At 44.7% G+C, this 13,025-nt stretch overlaps 1 protein-coding gene across 4 annotated transcripts in view; it reads left to right on the forward strand.

The window, feature by feature from the left end:
* The window catches only part of LOC126426955 (zinc finger protein 436-like), a 273,690-nt gene that overhangs the window by 216,719 nt on the left and 43,946 nt on the right, over window positions 1-13,025 (forward strand). For 2 of the 4 annotated variants that reach the window (XM_050089068.1, XM_050089070.1), the window contains one exon: window positions 3,919-3,963. The exons of the other annotated variants lie outside the window; for them this stretch is intronic. In XM_050089068.1, the coding sequence (XP_049945025.1) occupies window positions 3,919-3,963 (45 nt within the window). The remainder of the gene's footprint in view (window positions 1-3,918; window positions 3,964-13,025) is intronic. 4 annotated transcript variants of the gene reach the window in all.

Genomic DNA, 13,025 nt, shown 5'->3' on the forward strand with positions numbered 1-13,025 from the left:
TAAAACCAACAAACTGCAGCCACAGATTCCTGACTGGAATTAGAGCAAACAGGGTCCTGTGAACATGTGTCCAGAAGTGTATCGTTGTCAAGGTAGATGGCGCTGACTAATGACAGTTCTTCTGATGGCAAGGAAAGCGTTTCTGAAGAAGAGAAATTTGTTATCATCGAGTATAGATTTAAGTGTCAGGAAGACGTTTCTGAAAGTATTTGTATGGAACATAGCCATGTATGGAAGTGAAACATGGATGATAACTAGTTTGGACGAGAAGAGAATAGAAGCTTTTGAAGTGTGGTGCTACAGAAGAATGCTGAGATTAGATGAGTAGATCACATAACTAATGAGGAGGTATTGAATAGGATTGGGGAGAAGAGAAGTTTGAGACACAACTTGACTAGAAGAAGGGATCGGTTGGTAAGACATGTCCTGAGGCATCAAGGGATCACCAATTTAGTATTGGAGGGCAGCGTGGAAGGTAAAAATCGTAGAGGGAGGCCAAGAGGTGAATACACTATACAGATTCAGAAGGATGTAGGTTGCAGTAGGTACTGGGAGATGAAGAAGCTTGCACAGGATAGAGTAGCATGGAGAACTGCATCAAACCAGTCTAAGGACTGAAGATCACAACAACAACAACTGATGACATGTCTACATCTACATTTATACTCCGCAAGCCACGCAACGGTGTGTGGCGGAGGGCACTTTACGTGCCACTGTCATTGCCTCCCTTTCCCGTACCAGTCGCCTATGGTTCGCGGGAATTATGACTGCCGAAAAGCCTCTGTGCTCGCTGGACTCTAATTTTACATTCGTGATCTCGTCGGGAGGGGGAAGCAATATATTCGATACCTCATCCAGAAACGCACCCTCTCGAAACCTGGACAGCAAGCTACACCTCGATGCAGAGCGCCTCTCTTGCAGAATCTGCCACTTGAGTTTATTAAACATCTCCGTAACGCTATCACGGTTACGAAATAACCCTGTGACGAAACGCGCCGCTCTTCTTTGGATCTTCTCTATCTCCTCCGTCAACCCGATCTGGTATGGATCCCACACTGATGAGCAATACTCAAGTATAAGTCGAACGAGTGTTTTATAAGTCACCTCCTTTGTTGACGGACTACATTTTCTAAGGACTCTCCCAATGAATCTCAACCTGGTACCCGCCTTATCAACAATTGATTTTATATGATCATTCTGCTTCAAATAGTTCCGTACACATACTCCCAGATATTTTACAGAAGTAACTGCTACCAGTGTTTGTTTTGATATCATATAATCATACAATAAATGATCCTTCTTTCTATGTATTTGCAATACATTATATTTGTCTACGTTAAGGGTCAGTTGCCACTCCCTGATCCAAGCGCCTATCCGCTGCAGATCTTCCCGCATTTCACTGCAATTTTCTAATGCTGCAACGTCTCTATATACTACAGCATAATCCGCTAAAAGCCGCATGGAACTTCCGACACTATCTGCTAGGTCATTTATATATATTGTGAAAGGCAATGGTCGCATAACACTCCGCTGTGGCGCGCCAGAGGTTACTTTAACGTCTGTAGACGTCTCTCCATTGAGAACAACATGCTGTGTTCTGTTTGCTAAAAACTCTTCAATCCAGCCACACAGCTGGTCTGATATTCCGTAGGCTCTTACTTTGTTTATCAGGCGACAGTGCGGAACTGTCACGTGTTCCTTGTGTATTGGAGGCTGCTGTAAGCAGCAGAATGGTCCAGTGTTCATGTCGGGAACAAGCGGAGGTGGTGTTTTTGCACGAGCGAGCAGATGGAAATGGTCGAGGGACAGCACGGCTATATCAAATAAAGTTCCATCACACACACTAACCACAGCACACAATTTCAACCCCTTTCGGGCGTATGCGTGATCATGGACCTATTTAGACAGACGAATGTCGAGGGTTGTGCCGGACTGTGCTCACACCAGATTTGGAGGCCTACACTACTGGCCACTAAAATTGCTACACCAAGAAGAAATGCAGATGATAAACGGGTATTCATTGGACAAATATATTATACTAGAACTGACATGTGATTACATTTTCACGCAATTTGGGTGTATAGATCCTCAGAAATCAGTATCCAGAACAACCACCTCGGGCTGTAATAACGGCCTTGATACGCCTAAGCATTGGGTCAAACAGAGCTCGGATGGCGTGTACAGGTACAGCTGCCTAAGCACCTTCAACACGATACCACAGTTGATCAAGAGTAGTGACTGGCGTATTGTGACGAGCCAGTTGCTCGGCCACGATTGACCAGACGTTTTCAGTTGGTGAGAGATCTGGAGAATGTGCTGGCCAGGGCATCAGTTGAACATTTTCTGCATCCAGAAAGGCCCTACAGGACCTGCAACATGCGGTCGCGCATTATCCTGCTGAAATGTAGGGTTTCGGAGGGATCGAATGAAGGGTAGAGCCACAGGTCGTAACACATATGAAATGTAACGTCCGCTCTTCAAACTGCCGTCAATGCGGACAAGAGGTGACCGAGACGTGTAACCAATAGCACCCCATACCATCATGCCGGGTGATACGCCAGTATGGCGATGCCGAATACACACTTGCAATGTGCGTTCACGACGATGTCGCCAAACACGGATGCGACCATCGTGATGCTGGATTCATCCGAAAAAATGACGTTCTGCCATTCATGCATCTAGGTTCGTCGTCGAGTACACCATCGTAGGCGCTCCTGTCTGTGATGCAGCGTCAAGGATAACCGCAGCCACGGTCTCCGAGCTGATAGTCCATGCTGCTGAAAACGTCGTCGAACTGTTCGTGCAGATGGTTGTTGTCTTGCAAACGTCCCCATCTGTTGACTCAGGGATCGAGGCGTGGCTGCACGATCCGTTACAGTCGTGCGAATAAGATGCCTGTCATCTCGACTGCTAGTGATAGGAGGCCGTTGGGATACAGCACGGCGTTTCGTATTACCCTCCTAAACCAACCGATTCCATATTCTGCTAACAGTCATTGGATCTCGACCACTGGGAGCAGCAATGTTGCAATACGATAAACCGCAATCGCGATAGGCTACAATCCGACCTTTAACAAAGTCGGAAACGTGATGGTACGCATTTCTCCTCCGTACACGAGGCATCACAACAACGTTTGACCAGGCAACGCCGGTCAACTGCTGTTTGTGTATGAGAAATCGGTTTGAAACTTTCTTCATGTCAGCACGTTGTAGGTGTCGCCACTGGCGCCAACCTTGTGTGAATGCTCTGAAAAGCTAATCATTTGCATAACACAGCATCTTCTTCCTGTCGGTTAAATTTCGCGTCTGTAGCACGTCATCTTCGAGGTGTAGTAATTTTAATGACCCGTAGTGTAGATTCTACAAGACAGTGAGACGAACCATAGTAAAAGCTCCAGGCAAGTATCTCGCCAACATGGTGTAAGTCAAAATACGATTATGTGTAACCTGCATGACAACCGCTACTATCCTAATCAGGTACAATCCCATGGTGGGCACTGTGAACATCTGTTTTGGCGTGGATGCGATGCAGCTCTGTACTGTGTTCCAGGATGATTTGTTGTCGTTGCACGCACGCTGTCCATCCAGACACATCTCATACGGACTTTCTTCATCGATTTCCATCAGCATTCTGCCAGTTTTATCAATGCTCACCCTCTAGATTTGGAAAATCTTTGCAGTTTGACTTGCCGTACAGTGTTTTGACCTTATCGTCACTCTCCACCTTATAACTGTCGTTGAAGCGAAATGTCCTCCAACTGGTCATTACGTAACTGACGACAAATAAACTGTTTTACACACACACACACACACACACACACACACACACACACACACACACACACAACATGCATCCATACATGCATGCACTCCGTGCAGCTAGTTTCTGCAATCCATGGCGTCTCCTTTTCTGTTGCAGGTATTGCCAGGTGGTGGGCAGCTGGCGACCGGCTCTGACCCACTGGTGAGTGTGACGTTCTCTGTACGTGTTCCTTATACAACTGACTTTTTTCTGTAAATAATGCAAGGTGTGTCTGCAAAGTCAGTGAATGGTCTACGGAAATACGGGTAACTCTTGTTTCCTTTATTTTTCTGATAAGGATGTAGATGAAGATGAAATGGGAGATATGATACTGCGTGAAGAGTTTGACAGAGGACTGAATGACCTACACCGAAACAAGGCCCCGGGAGTAGACAACATTCCATTAGAACTACTGACGGCCTTGGGAGAGCCACCCCTGACAAAATTCTACCATGTGGTGAGCAAGATGTATGAGACATGCGAAATATCCTCAGACTTCAAGGAGAATATAATAATTCCAATCCCAAAGAAAGCAGGTGTTGACAGATGTGAAAATAACCGAACTATCAGTTTCATACGACACGGCTGCAAAATACTAACGCGAATTCTTCACAGACGAATGGAAAAACTGATAGAATCCGACCTCGGGAAGATCAGTCTGGATTCCGTAGAAATGTTTGAGCACATGAGGCAATACTGACCCTACTACTTGTCTTAGAATAGATTAAGGAAAGGCAGACCTACGTTTCTAGCAGTTGTGGACTCAGAGAAAGCTTTTGACAATGTTGACTCGAATACTCTCTTTCAAATTCTAAGGGTGGCAGGGGTCAAATACAGGGAGCGAAAGGATATTTGCGATTTGTACAGAAACGAGATGGCAGTTATAAGAATCGAGGGGCATGACAGGGAAGCAGTGGTTGGGAAGGGAGTGAGACAGGGTTGTAGCCTCTCCCCGATGTTATTCAATCTGTATATTGAGCAAGCAGTAAAGGAAACAAAAGAAAAATTCGGAGTAGGTATTAAAATCCATGGAGAAGAAGTAAAAACTTTGAGGTTCGCCGATGACATTGTAATTCTGTCAGAGACAGCAAAGGACTTGGAAGAGCAGTTGAACGGAATGGATAGTGTCTTGAAAGGAGGATATAAGATGAACATCAACAAAAGCAAAACGAGGATAATGGAATGTAGTCAAATTAAGTCGGGTGATGCTGAGGGAATTAGATTACGGAATGAGACACTTAAAGTAGTAAAGGAGTTTTGCTATTTAGGGAGTAAAATAACTGATGATGGTCGAAGTAGAGAGGATATAAAATGTAGACTGGCAATGGCAAGGAAAGCGTTTCTGAAGAAGAGAAATTTGTTAACATCGAGTATAGATTTAAGTGTCAGGAAGTCGTTTCTGAAAGTATTTGTATAGAGTATGGCCATGTACGGAAGTGAAACGTGGATGATAAATAGTTTGGACAAGAAGAGAATAGAAACTTTAGAAATGTGGTGCTACAGAAGAATGCTGAAGATTAGATGGGTAGATCACATAACTAATGAGGAAGTATTGAATAGGATTGGGGAGAAGAGAAGTTTGTGGCACAACTTGACCAGAAGAAGGGATCGGTTGGTAGGACATGTTCTGAGGCATCAAGGGATCACCAATTTAGTATTGGAGGGCAGCGTGGAGGGTAAAAATCGTAGAGGGAGACCAAGAGATGAATACACTAAGCAGATTCAGAAGGATGTAGGTTGCAGTAGGTACTGGGAGATGAAGAAGCTTGCACCGGATAGAGTAGCATGGAGAGCTGCATCACACCAGTCTCAGGACTGAAGACCGCAACAACAATAACAACAACAACAACAACAAGGAGCTCCGCGAGTGCGAGGTCGCAAAAAGCCAGTAATGTTTATGGCATCCAATTCTGAGCATAGTATGAAGATACAGATCGTAGCTGAACTGCTTAGTCGACGAGTAACTCACAACAGTGCTAGTTGTGTTGGTACAAAGCAGAGCAATTGCAGCAACAAACATAGCTAACTTCGCATCATATCTACAACAGTGTCTGAATTGAAATTTTGTCAGAAAGGAACCCAAGGAATTTTTCAGAGTGAGAAAGAACTGGCAGATGAAATATGAGCGTTTCTGCAAGATGAGTCAGTGGAATGTGTGGTATTCGTATACAATTATTCCGACGGTTAATCTGGTTGGTAAATTGTCTGTAAATTACGTATTGTACTGCGAGAGATTGGAGGGCACCTAGTTGAACGACCTGCATAGTTTGTAACACCGAAGCAGTTCGCCACCGATCTTGATGGTGCGAAACTGTGTCATCACTAAGGCGCGCCTTTTTTCATCCAGTGTTCATGGTGCACCTTAGTGACTTATTTTGAACATTTCTTGAATTTCAACGATGTCCGTTTTGTGCAGTGTAATACACTACTGGCCATTAAAATTGCTACACCAATTAGATGACATGATACAGACGCGAAATTTAACCGACAGGTAGAAAGAAGATGCTGTGATATGCAAATGATTAGCTTTTCAGAGCATTCACACAAAGTTGGCGCCAGTGGCGATATCTACAACGTGCTGACATGAGGAACGTTTCCAACCGACTTCTCATACACAAACAGCAGTTGACCGGCGTTGCCTGGTGAAACGTTGTTGTGATGCCTCGTGTAAGGAGGAGAAATGCTTACCGTCACGTTTCCGACTTTGATAAAGGTCAAATTGTAGCCTATCGCGATTGCGGTTTATCATACCGCGACACTGCTGCTCGCGTTGGTCGAGATACAATGACCGTTAGCAGAATATGGAATCGGTGGGTTCAGGATGGTAATACGGAACGCAGTGCTGGATCCCAATGGCCTCGTATCACTAGCAGTCGAGATGACAGGCATCTTATTCGCATGGCTGTAACGGATCGTGCAGTCACGCCTCGATCCCTGAGTCAACAGATGGGGACGTTTGCAAGAAAACAACCATCTCCACGAACAGTTCGACGACGTTTGCAGCAGAATGGACTATCAGCTCGAAGACCGTGGCTGCGGTTACCCTTGACGCTGCATCACAGACAGGAGCACTTGCGATGGTGTACTCAACGACGAGCCTGGATGCACGAATGGCAAAACGTCATTTTTTCGGATGAATCCAGGTTCTGTTTACAGCATCATGATGGTCGCATCCGTGTTTGGCGACATCGCGGTGAACGCACATTGGAACCATGTATTCGTCATCGCCATACTGGCATATCACCCGGCGTGATGGATGGGGTGTCATTGGTTACACGTCTCGGCCACCTCTTGTTCGTATTGACGGCACTTTGAACAGTGGACGTTACATTACATATGTGTTACGACCCGTGGCTCTACCCTTCATTCGATCCCTGCGAAACCCTACATTTCAGCAGGATAATGCACGACCGCATGATGCAGGTCCTGTACGGGCCTTTCTGGATGCAGAAAATGTTCAACTGCTGCCCTGGCCAGCACATTCTCCAGATCTCCCACCAACTAAAAACGTCTGGTCAATGGTGGCCGAGCAACTGGCTCGTCACAATAGGCCAGTCACTACTCTTGATGAACTGTAGTATCGTGTTGAAGCTGCATGGGCAGCTGTACCTGTACACGCCATCCAAGCTCTGTTTGACTCAATGCCCAGGCTTATCAAGGCCGTTATTGCGGCTGGCGGTGGTAGTTCTGGGTACTGATTTCTCAGAATCTATGCACCCAAATTGCGTGAAAATGTAATCACATATCACTTCTGGTATAATATATTTCTCCAATGAACACCCGTATATCATCTGCAATTCTTCTTGGTGTAGCCACTTTAATGGCCAGTAGTGTACATACATCCCACAGAAGGTTGATCTCTGCACCTCCCGGACATTCATTTTCTGTCACCTACCTGATGCACATGGTGAGTCATTAGCAGCTAATATTTTTGCCGTCATAATTGTTAACACAGCACTTCCAAATGAACCTCATTAAAGGTCGAACTTGTGACCTTGCACTCACAGGGCTCCTTACGAGACTGTTCACCGAACTTTGCAGATGCACCACGTTCACTGCTACCACAAGTTCATCTGGCTTCTTATGTCAAGGAAAAGACAGTAAGCTATGACAGTTGTTTGACAGCTGCCTTTTCCGCCCTTAGCTGCCTGACATAGTTCATTCGTGTCGTAGGCATTAATTCGTGACCTGTAGTAGTTGGCCATCAATCGAACAAGTAACAGAGTTACTATGCAGATACACTTGTTGACCACATTCTTAAACAACACCAATATGAACAAAACATTGTTTTATGACGCGTGTCCCTTTCTTCATTAATTTACTGTAACTAACTTCAGACGCATTTATATATGTGAACTTGTAACCGAGGCACAAGAAATAGCTTTGGGGACATCTTATATTCCCTTCTCGGACATATTTGAAGAACTTAGTAGATGTAACAAACTTACTCAACTATGTGACAAATATGCTCCCCAAAAGACCGGAAAAGTAAGAATGAAACCTGCATATGGCTAACTGAAGAACAAAAACAGCTCATGAATCTCGTACCCATCAGGCACACAAATTGTGCCTTGTGCCTGAAAATCGTATTGCTTGGAAGCAAAAGCGGAACAGAGGCAATCAAGCTGTGAGCAATGCAAAACTCAGACATGGCCATATATTAAACGACAGCCGGAACAGATAAGCTACACTATAGAAAAACCTAAATGGTCTTGGTATAGGCAGAGTAAAAGCTGCAGGTATTCCCATTGTCCCAGCTGAAGAACTGAGCCGGTTCTTCACATTACCTAAAATCTTAATTAAACCACATACGAAGCAGATACTCGTTGATCACTTTATGGGGGTAAATGACTTAAGCCACGAAGAATACTGTCTAAAGCATGTTACTTGCAGTACCGTCAAAAAAGGAGGAGGAGGAGGAGATTAGTGTTTAACGTCCCGTCGACAGCGAGGTCATTAGAGACGGAGTGCAAGCTTGGGTGAGGGAAGGATGGGGAAGGAAATCGGCCGTGCCCTTCCAAAGGAACCATCCCGGCATTTGCCTGAAGCGATTTAGGGAAATCACGGAAAACCTAAATCAGGATGGCCGGAGACGGGATTGAACCGTTGTCCTCCCGAATGCGAGTCCAGTGTGCTAACCACTGCACCACCTCGCTCGGTCCGTCAAAAAAGCTAACGTATACATCAGATCAGTATCTACTGGACGTGATGGCATCACAGTCCAAATGATGAAGCATATTATTAATCAACTACTGCCCACTATAATAGATATCTTCAACCACTCATTAACCGCATTTTCCCTAAGATCTGAAAACAGAAACTAGTTAAACCACTTGCGAGGTGCTGGAGCAAGCAGTGTATTTAACACTAAATTCTTCTAGAACCTACATATGTAAATGATGCTCTAAGCCCCCCCCTATTCTAACTCCGACTTTTGCTGTTGCACATGGATTAAAAAATATACGCGAACTGGCTGTAATCAACCCTGCAAGTGTAGTAGAAAAGAGTTTGACACCTGCAATAATTTAATTTGATAAATAAGTTAAATAAAGGAAGGTTTCATTAACGTAGTGAGAAATGATGGGTTGCTCTACCGATTAACAGAATGAAAGTTCTGTCCAAAATAACAATATGATTTATTTAGACTAAACACAAAATAATAAACAAAAACACATGAAACATTTATAATACATCAAATTGGCTCAAATTGGATGCTCAAACAAACGCTGTGGAGGTGAAGTTGTCCCTAAACTAGATTGTGAGGTTTATGACGAAGTGGTATGTGGAGCCAATTCCTTGCCACTCAAATCTTAAGAGAGACACACAGCTAACCCAACATTAATTGCTGCAACTCAAGACAGAACAAAGTTAGAAAAAGACGAACAGGCGCGCTCTGCTGAGCTCTGATTATCACCTAGGAAAATCCCTGTCTGCCGGTGCTGCGGACATACATTACCAAACTGTCTTCTTAACTGCCAGAACACGATCTGGCGTACCGGAGGCGATGGCTGGTTGCTTCGACGTCCTCGACCGAAAGGCGAGAGCCGACTACCTAGAGCACCCGTACAGGCCGAACACACAACATTCCCTCCCCCGCGACAGTGGCCGTGGTTAAGCGTTCCAATCAGCAACTCGAAAACCGGCGGAAAATTCCACTCCATTGCCGGAGCACTACCATTCCACCAATGGAGATTCTTGGCGCCAATTTCTGCACTGATTTTGCTACGTCACGGAGCTATGCCCTGAGCAAGCCAATCACAGTTACTATTTTGCAGAAAGCGTGGGAATTTTCCCGCCACAACTGCCTGGGTACACAAGTCATTCCCACGCCTCGCTGGTAGCCCGCCAGAAAGTGTTTTCGCTAAGTTTCTGCGAAGTAACGGAACCTCTAGCCCAGCCGCTACTTCAGGCCCCTCCGGGCGTGTCTTTTGACAATGTCGGCGTCTGGAAAGCATTCACTCGACTCCCTCACACTCGTCGGCTTAACCCTCTCGAGATCCGCAGAGCCCGCCTGTCACCGGACCACCTGGGTGACAAGAGACGTTGCATGGGAAGTCCGCGTGTGAAGGAATAGCAACTTTTCACCGCATGCAATTAGAGACGAAAATTGTAAGATAGAAATATGAGAGGGGGCTCATGCCACCTCTCATAGCCCCTACGCCATTTTAGATTGTAATTGGTGAGCGGTTGGCTCACTTAGGAGCAAGGTAGTGAGTCAATCGTCCAAGAACAATCTTACAAACTGACTCCACATGCCGCACTCTATTAAAAAATCATTGCAACTGAAAAATGCAGGGAGGATTATTTATGATGTAGCCAACTTCACCTTCTTAATATGGAACACTAACACTCACATCACACATCCATACCCAGGGAGCCCCTTCCAAACACCGATTCACACAGACATTCACGCTCTAAATATGGCCCGGGCATGTGAGCCAAATATGGAGCAGTTTATTCTTTACAATCAGAGTTGGAGTGCTCCGCAATTAAATGCCCAAGATTTTACAACAATTTGAATCATGAAACTAACCTGAACTCACTCACACATGATACTATTTAAGTTAACAATCTCTTTGTGAGCTTTCAGAATCTAGTTACAACCTCCGATTCATTCTGTCTCCCTGCAGCAAGAATAAGCTTTACAAAATGTTCCCTGAACTGATGGTCCATTCACAATGACAGTGGTGGTATCTGCTTCAGTTTATGTGAACTTCAGGCACACTGTTTGCATACACACAACAATAAATAACAATGCAAAAAAAACATGGTGTGGAGAACAATACAGTAATTTGTAATAAGAATTACAGTGTAAAACACAAACACATACAAGGTATAACATACATTACAAAAACAACACTAGAGAAAGAAATTTAAGAAAAAAAAACAAGGTTCATGGGGCATCAAGTTGTGCATGCACATTGCACAATGTTCACGACTGTGCTGAGAATGAGGCACATCACATTGTTAGAAATATTCGAAGCACTTCACAAATTCCATAGTACTGACATCACGTAGGGCTAAACGTCGGGTGTTGTTGCTACGTTGTTGCAACGGCAATAGGGTGTGCTGGAGCATCTGCAGTACTCTGTTGAGATTGCACCAAGACCCACGCATATGATCATGGCAGTACGGTAGGAAGACACAGTGATAGGCTCTCCTCACGTCGATTAATTGTCTCTGAGGTCTACTTGTTGGGATACATCACTAGTCTAGGTCTCTTCTCTCACTGGACTGTACTTTACGTTTCCCAATATTGCAGTCCGACGAGGGATGATGGCACGTGGAGTGACTCCACAAGTGTGTGAGGTCATCCATACAGGATCGAACTAGGAGCGACGATTGCTACAACTGCTCTCTAATATGGAGGAGAAGTTAGAAATGAGACCATTCATTTGTTAGTGTGGCACGATACTGCTTTGTGTATGCAAAATGGCCAGTGCTACTGAGTTGTAAAAACCCAAACAGGTGAGTATATAGCGTCCCTTTCTGTCCTGAGGCACATGAGGCGCAGGTTCTGACACGATATGTGATCTTCTTCGTGTACTCACGACAACGTGGTCTGCCGCAGGGAATCCCTCCAAACGGCTGCCGCGTCCGGAGAGCTAGCAGGCTGTCGCGTGTGGGTCGCATGTCAGTGTCAACGGCCAGCCTCACTTTCGCTTGTGGCCCGGCGAGGGCTGTCTGCCGCCTAATCCCTCAGGTATACAGCCCGGTGACTGTCAGCTTGTAGGACCGGATGCTCTTGCTCTCTTCGTGCAGGTAGCCGATGACCTCTTGGTTTTGCTCCGGCTGGCCTCTGCATTGCCACGATCCCCGTCATCTGCACAATTCTTACAAAAATCTTATGCCTAACTTTTTCCCATGACCTTCTATGTTATAATAAATTTACATAACGATACATTGATGGTCTGTCATTTCAGACACTCTAATTTTAATTTTATAGTTATTTATCTGTAGCTATCATTATAACAAAATCTCAGTGTGATATTTGTGTAGAGACCGATCTCACTACTGTACATGGTGTGTGACGCTATACTGCATGGACAACTAAATGTGCGGGCCCGCACTAATATTACTATTAATTATATAGATCGACAGTAGACATGCTCAAGAATTAACTACCATTTGCCAACGATCTACATTCTATGTCTTTTAATTAAATTATGTTGTTATGCAGGTCTAAGTTTTACTGTGCTATAAAGAACATGCAACTATGCTACTTTCGCTCGCCCATCGTCCCTCCATCTCGGGTCTGTGGTTTGGTGACCTGAAAAATAGCATCTCAACAGGCGCGCGCCAAACACTTGTGGTAGAAAACCGCCGCAATATTAAGGATCTAGTTATTCTAAAATCCTAAAGTTTAATTTATCCTAGTATATGGTACTCTCTCTATTATTATTATTATTATATTTTTTTTACCTTATACAACACTCTTACATAATTCCTGTTACGCTGAGATGTCTCGCTGCTCGCCGCAATTGACGACAGTGATGTGTGCGCCGTACGACATGGCCTCCGAGTTCTCACTACGCCTCACTGAAACTCCAGAGACTGGGTTAGCCATGGCTATACAAGACAATAAATTTATAGACTCCCCAACAATTGCTCATAGCTCCTCATGTATGCATTCTCGAGTCTATGTTTACTGTACATTTTTTGTTGTTTTGATCGACATAATGGCTTTTCTAGACTCTGAGAAGCTAACCAGCAGAAACCAGCAC

Source organism: Schistocerca serialis, chromosome 11 (assembly GCF_023864345.2).
Source record: "Schistocerca serialis cubense isolate TAMUIC-IGC-003099 chromosome 11, iqSchSeri2.2, whole genome shotgun sequence".
In the NCBI taxonomy this organism is placed as follows: Eukaryota; Metazoa; Arthropoda; class Insecta; order Orthoptera; family Acrididae; genus Schistocerca; species Schistocerca serialis.